Source organism: Carlito syrichta, unplaced genomic scaffold (genome assembly GCF_000164805.1).
Source record: "Carlito syrichta isolate Samal-C Ts95f unplaced genomic scaffold, Tarsius_syrichta-2.0.1 Scaffold113587, whole genome shotgun sequence".
NCBI lineage: Eukaryota > Metazoa > Chordata > Mammalia > Primates > Tarsiidae > Carlito > Carlito syrichta.
In genome coordinates this window covers 319755-333160 of record NW_007057683.1, presented here as the reverse complement: position 1 = coordinate 333160, position 13406 = coordinate 319755, and the positions used below count along the sequence as shown (strand labels likewise).

Here is a 13406-nt window from a genome sequence, read left to right as displayed (position 1 = left end):
CCCAGACTGGAGTGCAGTGCCCATTCCGGCCACCGCAGCCTCGACCTGCTGGGCTCCAGCGATCCTTCCGCCTCAGCCTTCCAGGTAGCTGGAATTACAGGCATGTGCGACCACGCCCAGCTGATTTTTTGATTTATTATGGAGATGAGGTCTCGCTGCCCAGGCGGGTCTCGAACCCGCGGGCTCAGGCAATCCACTCACCTCAGCCTCCCAAAGGCGCGGGATTACAGGCTGAGCCACCGAGCCCGGCCTAGCCTCTTTTTTCAAGAACCATCTGCTTCCCTGTCACTTGAGGTAAAAATGGTCTCGTCTTCCTCTTCAAACCTACATGCCCACTGCACATACCATTCATCCAGGATGGTGTCTTGCCCTGAACCATAATTTTCTAGGCCTATTCCTGGTCTTTCCGAGCGCAAGAACCACCATGCCTCACACATTTTTTCCCATATCATCTACCAAACCTCTTCTATTTCAAGGCAATTAACGGCCCATAATGAATCTTTTTTTCTTTCTTCCATCTTTTTTAATTTTGCAAATTAATTTCTTAGCTTCCTGTGGCTCTAAATGTTGGAGGAAAGAATCTGAATTCCAGCTCTAGGCAGGTAACTTCAAGATTTGTGGAAATCGCCGGTGAAATCTCCAATGAGCTCTGTAGTTTCACAATGCCTCAGCAATCCTAGGCAGTCTTTTTTCTGAAATTATTTGGTTTTCCTGGGTTATGATTATTCTAACTCTGCTTACGTTGAAGGGGAACTCTCTGTCTCAGTGTGTCCCTGTCCCTAGTGCTATCAAACCGTGAGACTGTCCTACTACGGTGAAGCAAGACGTGCAGAGTTTCAGAAACACATAGTTAGAACAAAGAGCAGAAGTAGAACACTGGAACACAATGGAACATGGAGGGAAGTGGCCTGGCTCATTAGGGATTCAGAGGAAGCTGTCCAGTTCTCTGCACGCTTTCCCCAAACCCACAAGACAGATTTTCTGTGTAACCCGTAATTGGGCACTATGGTTCATTTGCAAAAAAAAAAAAAAAAAAGCAGGCCACATCTTTTTAGAGCACGAATGCAGGTGAGTGGGCCTTCATCTCAGGTTTCTCTCTGCAAAGTGACTGCTGAAAATCTCAGAGTCAAATTCGTGGCCCGCTGGCTTATTCTGTTGAGCATTTCTGTCTGACCCCAGCTCTACTTTGCATCTGATTCTTGTTTTCCTTTTATCTTTGGTCCTGGTATTTTTGTTGTTGTTGTTGTTGTTTGTTTTTTGAGTCAGAGTCTCACTCTGTTGCTCAGACTGGAGTGTAGCGGCATGCTCACAGCCACTAAAGCCTCGACCTACTGGGCTCAGGCGTTCTTTCTGCCTCAGTCTCCCGAGTAGCTGGGATTACAGATGCGTGCCACCACACCCAGCTAATTTTTTTGATTTATTGTAGAGATGAGGTCTCACTGCCCAGGCGGGTCTCGAACCCGCGGGCTCAGGCAATCCACTCACCTCAGCCTCCCAAAGGCGCGGGATTACAGGCTGAGCCACCGAGCCCGGCTGGTCCTGGTTTTAATCTATGGTAACCTGTCCCACTTTCTGTGTCTTTATAAGCCCTTTGCATTCTTCCTAAAACAAGCAAGGTATAAATAAATTCTTAAGTTGTTTTCTCCAGTATCTTCCTTCTCCTATAAACGTCTCCACATCATTTTACCAAAAGAAGAACAGGCCACTTAGAAAAACATTTATCATTTCAAAATTACAAATGCGTAAAAGTTTTATCAACAAAATTAGGCATGAATTTTGTAAACCTCAGAGCCTTCATCTAATTTAGGACAATTATTTTCATTTTTTCCTTAGAACCATCTACTTTCTAAATAATTCAAGCACAAGGGATACACCTTTTCGTATGTGTGAAATATTACACAAATATGCCATAGCCGGGCTCGGTGGCTCAGCCTGTAATCCCACGCCTTTGGGAGGCTGAGGTGAGTAGACTGCCTGAGCTCGCGGGTTTGAGACCTGCCTGGGCAGCGAGACCTCATCTCTACAATAGATCAAAAGATCAGCCGGGCGTGGTAGCGCATGCCTGTAATTCCGGCTACTTGGAAGGCTGAGGCGGAAGGATCACTGGAGCCCAGCAGGTAGAGGCTGCGGTGGCTGGGAGCAGCCACTGCACTCCAGTCTGGGTGACAGAGTGAGACTCCAACTCCAAAAAAAAAGATATGCCATGTGAACCTGTCAGACAACAGATTGCAAATTCTAACACTGGTTCAAGGAGGGAAGGGAATCATTAAATTAACAAGGAAGTGGTATCAGAAAGGGACCAGAAGATGATAGTCCAAAAAATCTCCAGTGGTGTTTCTTTTGCCTCGGCCATGTGGTGGCCCAATTCTCAAGTCACAATTCAATTTAGCAAAAACTATCCAAGAACTCTCCGAGTATACTGTGAACCAGAGGCAAAAGCCAGAGTTGCTGGCATTAGGAAAGATATGCTCTTGTCAGGAAATAAGACATGAACAAGAGTTTCCAAAGCAGGGAAGAAAATAATGCCACAGCAGTAAAGAGGGAGCCTTGAGGAGAGACAGGTCACTTCTAGAGTGGGGGCTGTGTGGAAGACGTGCCATTAGATTTGGGTCTTGGAAATAGGTTAAGATTTTATAAGAAAGAAATGTGGGAGAAGAAAATAGCAAAAGCAAAAAAGAAGTCTTTGCTATTAGGGTTACATCGTGGGTTGTACAGTGGGGAAAAATGGACGCTGGAAAACAAAACTGGATGCTGAGTCATCCTGCTTAACTCTTGAGGAAAAAATGAACTTGACTGGGGGCATTCATTCATGAAGGTTTTCGAGCAGGGAGCCAGGACGATTATTTTAGCAGCACAGAGAGAGACAAAGGGTAAGTGACACTGAAATAGGCAGACAAACAGATAGGCGTTCCTGGGGGGGAGGGGGGTGGCAGCCGCATGAATAACACAGAAGAAGAGACTCACAAGAGAAAAGATAGATTAAATCCATGTCTACTCAGAATCGGCGCTCGCCCGAGTATTTTTTGAACTGTAGTTTAATTTCCCAAGTCAGTTAAAAGAAGCACACATGGAAAGGTGGGGTATCGGTTCAGAATGTACTCCACCATAAGCAGGCTGTATGACCTTGGGAAAGTCACTTAATTTCTCTGTGCCTCAGTTTCCTCATCTGTCAAAAGTGAAAGTTGTAATTATTATTAATTTTTGAAGTTGGAGTTTCGCTCTGCCGCTCAGGCTGGAAAGCAGTGGCCCACTTGCGGCCACCACAGCCTCAATCTGCTGGGCTCAGGCAATCCTTCTGCCTCAGCCTCCCAAGTAGCTGGTAATACAGGTACAAGCCACCATGCCTGGCTAATTTTTTTTTTTTTTTTACTTTTTATTTATTGTAGAGACAATGTCTCATCAAGTTGTCCAGGCTGATCTCGAACCCCCGGACTCAGGTAACCCTCACCTCTTCCTTCCAAAGTGCTGGGACTGCAAATTTAACAAGTACAATGCAGTAGATTTTGGAGCCAGACCACCAGGGTTGAAGTCCCACCCTGCCATTTGCTAGCTGACAGCACTGTCTCCCATTACCCTTATCATCAGCATTGCTATCAGCATTGCCAAACCTCCACTGACTGGCCTCTAGTCTCCTGACTTTCCAAAGTTTTACAAAGCAAAACCAAAAAGAAAAGTTTGGAGATGAATTCAAGCAGAAGTACTTTTCCTTCCCTTATAAAAATGCTATTATAAAAATAGTCAAAACTCACTCCTCTGCCCTCTTTTGGTTGAGGCATGATTTGCAGCAGGTCTCAAGAATGGTTTTATAGCAAGGGGGAAGGACAGGGAGGATGGGAAGAAGGAAGGGGGGGGGGACATGTGGTAGCAGCGCTTTGGGAAAACCAACTTCCCTACAGCTCTGAAGAGCCAAATGTTCGGCCTTCAGCAAAAGCATGTGCTGTCTGTAGACCGAAGACGAAGAACTTTGCTAATTAGGACACATGGCAGTAAGCATAAGATGACTCAGGACCTGGCCAGAGAGAAGATGGAAGCCTGTCTTGGCAATGCCTGGCCCAGGTATGAGAGAAAGAGCCCGATGGAGAAAGAGAAGAGATGTGAAAGGACAAAGGAAAGTAGACATCGTATTCATAAAGATGTTACATGGATCCCTTTGGAAACATGTGATTTCCTTTTTATTATGGCATGAACAGTCTTTGGAAATGCTACCTGTTGTTTGCTTGACTGAACGTTCAAAAGGCACCAAAGTCGTTTAAGGTCTGAGGAGTCCCTAGGAAAAAGAATAGCACAAAGTCAACTCACAGAAGGTGGCAGGTGAACGAGATCATGTTACCCACTGATGGCATTTGCCCCTTGGAGGCCGGCTTTTATAGACTGAAATGTATACACGCTAAACATTTTCTTTAGAACTCTAGAAATGGCCAAACGTTTCAGTAAACACTGTAACCCTGAATAGTAATTGTCAAGAGTCTTTTCTTTTTCTCAAAAAGCCATTAATTATGTTCAGTAGCCATTGCCTGAATTAACAGTTAACCTGGGGTTACCTGGTGGTGATTCCTTGCTGTTTTTTATCAGTTGATTTTTCTGTGGTCTTCGCCTTTTTGTCTTGATCAGGCATTGTAAAACATCAGTGCCCCAGAATTAACATCGCATTCCTTTCAAAGTAAACCAGAGGGTAAACTTTAGTTGGGTTGTGTGCACGAAAATATTCTCAGTTAATACAGACAAAATTCACTTATAACCTCCACATAAACATGCGAAAACTAACATGTATGTCTAATACAATGATAAAAGTGTTACTATGAATACCATTTACTATTAATTATACAAAGGGCTTTGGATTCATTTAGGGCATAGTTTTTACAGCCACACAAGTCATCCTTGATTTCAAGTATCCTGACCCTTGCCCCGACAAGTATTGTTCTGCATGTCAGAACGGGTGCCCTCATTTTGAATTACCAAAATATATATCTATAAACAAATACCTAAAGCCCCACTGATGCTTTTATGCCATCTCACTTATTTTTCTCCACAAGTATCCTTAACCCTATGCTGCCAATTCAGAGAATTACTCCCTCTGAGTTGACTTCCAGAGAAAGTTCTATCCACTCAAAAATAAGCCCCATTCCTAAAGTTTGCGAGCTGCTACCTGAAACCCTATATGGGTCAACTCCAGCCATAAGCCCTTCTGGAAAACATGGGCCAGTCTTGTACAGTCCCCGAGCTCATCTAACCATCTGGCAGTGAGGCTGGTTCACCTGGTAGTATCATCATGGTCACCCCTTCTAGGATTCATTTTAATACTCTTTCCTACCACCATTCAAAAGATAAGCATGGGCCAAGCATGGTGGCTCACACCTGTAATCCCAGTACTTTGGGAGGCTAGGGCGGGAGCACAGCTTGAGGTCAGGAGTTCAAGACCAGCCTGGGCAATGTAAAGAGTCCTTGTCACTACCAAAAAAATTGAAAAAATTAGCTGGGTGTGGTGGCGTGTGCCTGTAGTCCCAGCTAGTTAGGAGGCTGAGGAGGGTGATCTCTTCGTCCCGGATGTCAAGGCTACGGATGAGCTATGATCGTGCACTGCACTCCTGTGTGGGTGACAGGGTGAGAGTCTGATTAAAAAATTTAAAAAGCACGATTTCACCAATGGATAGTGGACAGTGTATTTGTTTGCTTTCTGTTTTTTCCAGAAAAAAGGAAAGCTGAAGATACTCATACTTTCAATTACATAGCAAATACGAAAGTAAATATACTACTGATTTAATGTGGTCGGATGTGAAATTTTCCAGCTGTGCTTCAGTGCCACAGTTTGACTTCAGTATGTTGCTCAGGCATGAAAAAGCATGCATTGTTGCCTTATAATAGCATGCCTCAGTGTATTGTGAAATCTATGGTCAAACTCCAAGTGCTTCAGAGGTATTCAGAGGCAAAAGGAATGTACCAACAGGTGTTTCGCTGCAACCGAATCTAGTGAAATTTAATTTTGTGAAATGCACAGACAGTTTATCTAAATATTTGTAAATGATTTTCCCAACATAGTTGCCATATTTGTGACAAAGAGTTGAGCAAGAATTAAGAGTTGGGGACCAAGTCTCTCATCACAGGAACACAACAAGAAAAGGCACAATATTAATACCTTAGTATTGTATCTAGGGTATCACACCATGGATTCCTTCATTCAACAAATATTTATTAAATGTTTGCTATGCCTAATCTCAGACTGAAAGCCGCAAAAGGTAAAAGAAGCTATCACAGGTATGCATTTCTACCGCAAGAAAAAAAAACACTTATGAACTTTAAAACACACTGTGTGAGGTCTTCAGATAGAGATTTGATTTAGCACCTCTCTTACGCTAAAAGAAAGAAGGAAAAGAGGAGAGAGAGAAGGTAGAGGTAGGAAAGAATAGAGGATTTGTAAATTCGTGCTTAAAAGCAAAGAAAGCCAAGTATTTTTTTAATACATAAACAAGAATACACCCCCGAGGTTTTAAAATAAATAGAAATCCAGTCAAAATAAATTCAATTGCACTTTTCCCTCAAAGGCAAGGACAACTTTGCATAGACACACTGACCTGTTGTTGGCTTCAAACTCCTGCTCAGACAGTAACTAAGACTGTTTTAGAAGAAGAAAGTGAAAGGCACAGTGGTAAGCACCTGTGAATGAGTGGAACCACTCACAGGCATCTTCTGCTAGAAGGAGATCGCATTTAACACGATCACACCCTCTTAAACGCCCTGTCTTATTCTCTTGATAATTTCCATAATTTTATTGATCGGGTGTGTGAACAAGAAATAATCATCTAATAGTATCAGTTTGAGATTAGCATGTGCTCTGTGAGCTGGAAGAGTGAACACGGATAATTCTCTGGAAATGTTTCACTTAATTAACCAGTAAACAAATTCACCAATATCAGTAGAAACAGTCAATTGACTTTAGGACAAAAAACAAACAAACCAAAAAAAAAACACAAACGAAAATCCTTTCCATGTAATGGCTGCTAAAATAGAAACGATTCTGAAAGAAACTTTGAGATATTGGGAATACCTTAAAATAATAACCTAATGTCATTTTCAGTTAACAGAAATGATTACACTGTACAAATGTCTACAATCCAAAATGAGGGATAGGGAAGGAGGGGCAGACCGTATCCTAAGTCAAGTCGCCCAGAGGCAGGCGAGGTGTCAAAGAAGTGTCCCCAGTAGATGCCACACAAGGGTGATGCCAAGACAAAGGTTCTCCTGAGGGAGCGTCAGTCTGATTCTACAAAGGAGTTTGCAGTGGCGTGTGTGCCCCGGAGTTGTCTAAACAGAGAGAAGGCAGGTTGGCTCTCATATTATTGCAGCTTTCACTGATGCTCCATCAGGCATTCCCGTTGGAGGTCAAGAGACTCCAGCAGCTTGGGGGCAGTCCCCTAAAAGAGAGATAAAGGAGCCAGGTACTAATCCCAGCTACTTGGGATGCTAAAAGGCTGGTGGATCACTTGAGGCCAGCAGTTCAAGACCAAGATCTCCATCTCTTGAGAAAAAAAAAAGAGAGAGAGAGAGAGCGAGCAACAGAAACAGAGACAGAGAGTCAGGAACTGGCCTGTTAGAAGCACAAAAAAAATCCCACAAAACAAAGAAAAGGTAAAGCTGCTGGGTGTGGTGGCTCACACCTGTAATCCCAGCACTTTGGGAGGCTGAGGTGAGAGGACTGCCTGATCCCAGGAGTTCAAGACCAGCCTGGGCAATGTGGTGAGACCTCATCTCTACAATAAATCAAAAATATTAGCCGGGCATGGTGGCGCACGCCTGTAGTTCCAGCTACTTGGAAGGCCGAAGCAGAAGGATTGCCTGAGCCCAGCAGGTCAAGTCTGCAGTATCCATGAGCGTGCGACTCCACTCCACCCTGGGTGACAGAGGGAGACTCTGACTCAAAAAAAAAAAAAGGAAAAGTAAAGCCAGTACCAGGGCTACACAGTGATGAAGCCATGGGAGAGGCTCTGGCAGAGTGCCCCCACGTGTCCACTGTGGTCACCGACTCCACAAGGAAGAGCTGGGTTAATGAGGAAACAGGGCTCTCGGCTGTGGATGCAAACTAAGCAAGACTACCGAGGTAGCTCTCAACTGCCGAGTTAGACTTACTGCTCTCTATACTTGACCTCTCGATGCAAGCATGACCTCGTGGCCTATCAACTAGTGCAGTCCTTGGACTTCTCTTTCCTATCTACCCCCTCCTGCAAGGTCCCTTGGAGTCTCATGGTTTTACATACCATCTGTAATCATACATTTATTTTTAATGAATTCATTTTTATTTTTGTAGAGACAAGGTCTCACTAAGTTGCCCGGGCTGGTCTTGAACTCCTGGCCTCAATCCATCCTCTCACCTCGGCCTCCCAAAGTGCTGGGATTACAGGACTGAGCCATCACTCTGGATCCTGTAATCCCAAATTTGTGTGTACAGCCTTAACCCCACCCTGGTCTCCTCAATTTGCAAAGTCACCATCTGAATGTCTAAAAAGCATCCTGAATTGTACATACCCCAAGCAGAACCCTTTACCTTCACTCCCAGTAGCAAACACTCCCAGTGAGCCTCATCTCAGCAACTCACACCACCCTCCCTCTCTATAGAGACAGAAGTCTAGGAAGCAGTCTAGATTCCTCTCTTCCCTCTACTTCCCACATGAAGAAAAACTAGTTAGTGTTGCCGTCTCTCCACTTCTGTTACTATCACTCTATGCCCAGCTGCCATCTTCTCTTGCCTGGACGATTACCCCAGCCCCCTCAGTGACCTCTGGTCAATGGTCTCTCCGCTTCCACCCTTGCCTTTCTATCTTCACAGGAATCTGAGAGATCACATATAAATACAAATCAGGCCAGTTTGGTGGCTCAGCCTGTATCCCAGCACTTTGGGAGGCCGAGGTGAGAGGACTGCCTGAGCCCGTGGGTTTGAGACCAACCCAGCCAACTTGGCGAGACCTCGTCTCTACAATTAAGAAAAAAAATGAGCCAGGCGTGGTAGTGCATGCCTGTAGTTCCAGCTGCTTGGAAGGCTGAGGCAGAAGGATCGCTGGAGCCCAGCGGGTTGATGCTGGGGTGGCCGTGAGTGTGCCACTGCACTCCAGCCTGGGCAACAGAATGAGACTCCAATTCAAATAAATGAATGAATGAATGAATAAAAATCAGATGGGGGCACTCTGTGGCTCACAGCCTTCCTGTGGCCTGCTAATTGCACTTGGCTTCTAACCATGACCTTCATCACCCCGAGCTCACCTCCCGCCCTCTCCCTCCTGCTTTTTTCCACTTCAGCCAGGATGGCCTACTGAGGAGAAACATGAACCCACAAATGTGCCCATTGCTATGGTTTGAAGATCTGTCCCCTCCAAAACTCACACTGAAATGTGCCGTTGTAACAGTATGAAAAGGTGAAACTTTGAGAGGTGACTGGGCCACGAAACCCCTGTCATCATGGGTGGGTTTAGCACCTTTTAAACGAGGCTTTCAGAAGTGGGTTCTTTCCCTTTGCTCTTCCGCTGTGTGAAAAACACTGTGCCTCCCTTCCAGAAAACGCAGCGTTCAAGGCGCCATCTTGGAAGCAGAGAATGGGAACTTATTTGACACCACAGCTGCGGATGCCTTGATCTTGGACCTCCTGGCCTCCAGACTGTTACTCTTTATAAACTACTCGGTGTGTAGCATTCTTTTATGACAGCATAAAATGGATACAGATCGATTGTGTCCATGAACATGCCAACCTTATTCTTGCCCTCAAGCCCTGGGACTTGCTGCTTGCCATTTTCCTCCCACAACTGCAGACTGGCTCCTCTGTGTCCCTTGGGTCTCAGCTCAGATTCCTCCCCCAAGTGAGGGCTTCTCTGATAAACGTCTGCGAGATACTTACCCCCACACGCTCTTACCACAGCACCTGCTTTTTAGCTCTTGGTACTGATCAGTACCAAAAATCCTCTTGGTCATGTAGGGGTTTCCTGGAACTAGCCTCGTTTGCCTCTAACGGCAGAAACTGTATCTGTTTCATCCACAAATATATCTCCGCATGTAGGACAGACAGTGCATCTCACAGTGTGAGTGCGGTATAAACACTCAAAAAATATCTGTGTAACAGTTTGTAAGGAGTGGCTTAGGTATTTTCTGCCAAGTTTGTGAGTTATCTGCTTTTTGCCAGTTTTTTTATTTTTAGGCTTAGAGCCTTCTGTGACCTCCCAAACCTCGACTCCTTCTTGATGCCCCAAAATAGCCCACCCTGGAAACTTGTCATTTGATATTGCAATTGCGTGATTACCACACGAGGCCAGGGATGGGCTTCTCTTATTAGCCATACACATAGTAGACAAATAATGAATTTAATTGAATGCAAGATCTAATGAATGGGTAAATGGATAAAAGGATTATTTTTAAAGAAACCTGTCATTACTTTTTTAGTTCAGCAAATCTCTCAGAAAGCTCTTGTAGAAATCAAATCAATTGATGAGCATTTGTGATGTTGTAATAATCCCACACACATTCAGGAATTATCTCATTTATTCAGTCATTAGGGGAAAATTGGAGTTCTACATCAATAATATTCATCACAGTGCTTCTGAAACTCTGTGATAAAGAACTTTGTTAAATTTCCCATCTTTTATGGTTAAATACTTCTGATCCAATTCATGTTCAGTGAGACAAATTCGCTGATCATGTGCTTGGATGTCATGGCAGTGTCGAATGCTATAAATATTTCTAAATTCTTACCCTCTGTCCTAATCTCTTCTTGTACCAGTCACACACCAGTTTGAAGATCACCTGAATAGCACTGGTCTAGATTACTGAAGTCTGCCTTTTCAAGCAACAAAATTGCTTTCACAATAACCCTAAATTATTTCCTTTAAAAACAAAAATGTGCAGGCCATGATGGCTCACATCTGTTATCCCAGCACTTTGGGAAGCGGGGGTGAGAGGATTGCCTGAACCCAGGGGTTTGAGACCGGCCCTGGCAAATTGGTGAGACTTCATCTCTACAATAAATAATTTTTTAAAAAATTAGCCGGGAGTGGTGGTGCGTGCCTGTAGTTCCAGTTACTTGGAAGGCTGAGGTGAAAGAATTGCCGGAGCCCAGTAGGTTGAGGCCGTGGTGGTTGTGAGTGTGCCACTGCACTCCAGCCTGGGTGACAGAGTGAGACTCTAACTCAAAAAAAAAAAATTATTTCAATGGTGTTGGTGATACAAATGATTTTTGGTTACATGAATGCACTGTATAGTGGCAAAGAAGTCTGGACTTCAAGTGTACCTGCCACCTGGACCTGTATATACTGTACCCAATAGGTGGCTTCTTATCCCTAACCCCCTTCCCTCCCTCCTCCTTCTGAGTCTCCAGTGCCCATTATACCCTTCTAGACGCCTTTGCCATCCCTTAGTTTAGCTCCTACTTATAAGTGAGAATGTGCGATATTTGGTTTTTTCCTTCCTGCATTACTTCAGTTAGGATAATGGTCTCCAATTCCATCTAAAATGCTGCAAAAGACATTATTTCATTCCCTTCCATTGCTGAATAGTATCCCATGATATGGAAATAATACATTTTCATTATCTACTGATCAGTCGACGGGCCCTTAGGTCGATTCCACATCTTTGCAATTGTGAAATGTGTTGTGATAAACATACGTGTGCAGGTGTCTTTTTGAATAACGACCTCTGTTCCTTTGGGGAGATACCAAGTGGTGGGATTTCTGGAACGAATGGTAGATCTGCTTTTAGTTCTCTGAGAAATCTCCAAACCAATTTCTACAGTGCTTGTACTAGTTGACACTCCCATCAAGCGTGTGTAAGTGTTCTCTTTTACTGCATCCATGCCAACATCCATTGTTGTTTTGAGTTTTTTAATCATGGCCGTTCTGACTGGTGTAAGGTGGTATCTCTATGTGGTTTTGATTGCCATTCCCTGATGATGAGTGATGCTGAGCATTTTGTCATATGTTTGTTGGCTCTTTGTATATCTAACTGAGAACCACAGCCCTAAGTAGGGAGCCTGAGGGGACAAACCCAGTAATTGTCAATTCCATAACAACCAGGAGAGGGTGAGAGTGAGCCAGGGAGGGGAGATATGGTCAAGTAGTTCAAGCTGAATGTTGTCTCCCCTCTTAAACCCAAGCAGTCTTGCTTTCTTTACACAGTTTCATTTGAGAAAAGGGTTCCCATGGTAAAAAGAAACATGGAAAGACACTAATTCTCTAACACTTACTTTACCAATGAGACCAAAAAAATTACAATACTTGCTACATAAACACTTGTACCTACATGGAGTTTTCTTCCATTCTAATAGGAACGTTGAAATGTAGTGGGGGTTTTTTGGTTTGTTTTTTAATATAAGGAGTAGGTACAGTAGTGCATGTTACTTTAAAAACAGAAAAACTTTCAATGTCTTTGCTTTGTAGACCTTAGTCATGGGATCTGAATACTATCTCAGATGGAAAAGAAAAGATAGCCAATGGGTTTGTTGTTTACAACCCTAGACAAGTCCAAACATAATCACAGTTCTGACTCACTGTTGAATTTGTAAATCTGTTTTAAAAAGAAATTCTCAAAAGTAATTCCTACCTTCTATTGCTGGACATGTGAGTGAATGCTCAAGACGTCCATAGAGACACACACCTCATTTGCTTGTGATCCCTTGGTAATTGCAGGGTAAACACATATGACCAAGAAAGAAATCCATGCCATGGTAAAATGACCTAATTGACTGTAATCAACCTAAACTGTGCAATGTAAACCCACTAACCAAATAACACAGCGAGTATTCGTGATATGGTTTCAAATCCTTCACCCGGAAATTCTTTTTTATTCCATGGTTGCCTTAGCTGCTCAAGATTCTTAAGCAGCTTCTTCTTTACTAAATGTTATGAATAGTTATGGGAAGTCTGCCACAAATATCTGTTTTTCTTACTAATCTCTTAGGTTGCATCTTTGTAAAATTTCATTTTATTTACTACATTTACTAATGGTCAAAAACCAGCACTTAGAAAGTAATAACAGCAAGAGTTTAGCATGATTGAAATCAATCACCACTTTTGGCTATGAAAGGTTTGTTATTTTGAAAAAGCACTAAAATAAACTGCATGAACCCTACCACAAAAGGAAGTTAGAACTTCCTTGTACTGACAAGGAGTTTCTATTCCTTCTGATGAATAATGGTTAAGCTTCCACATTAGATGACAAGTAACAGTTCTGTCTGTTCTCAAAAAGACAGATGGATAGAACTTCGAGAACTTTCAGCTCCGTAACTAACTGGCGGTACCAATAAAAAGTCATTTCTCCAATTCCTTTACTGGAGATATTTTTTAAAATTCCTCTGATAAGAATTTTTTTTTTTAATGTGATAGGCCAGGCTTTGTGGCTCAGCCTGTAATTCCAGCACTTTGGGAGGCCAAGGCAAATGG

At 43.4% G+C, this 13406-nt stretch overlaps 1 protein-coding gene across 1 annotated transcript in view; it reads right to left on the bottom strand.

Annotated features, from left to right (window-relative positions):
• Positions 1 to 4654, bottom strand: part of NEK10 (NIMA related kinase 10) — a 99747-nt gene extending 95093 nt beyond the window's left edge. Inside the window, exons 1-2 of the mRNA XM_021719138.1 lie at positions 4542 to 4654; positions 4207 to 4267 (exon numbers count right to left, since the gene is read on the bottom strand). Coding sequence (XP_021574813.1) covers positions 4207 to 4267; positions 4542 to 4615 — 135 coding nt within the window. The 5' untranslated portion in view covers positions 4616 to 4654. The remainder of the gene's footprint in view (positions 1 to 4206; positions 4268 to 4541) is intronic.
• Positions 4655 to 13406: the final 8752 nt, after the last annotated feature.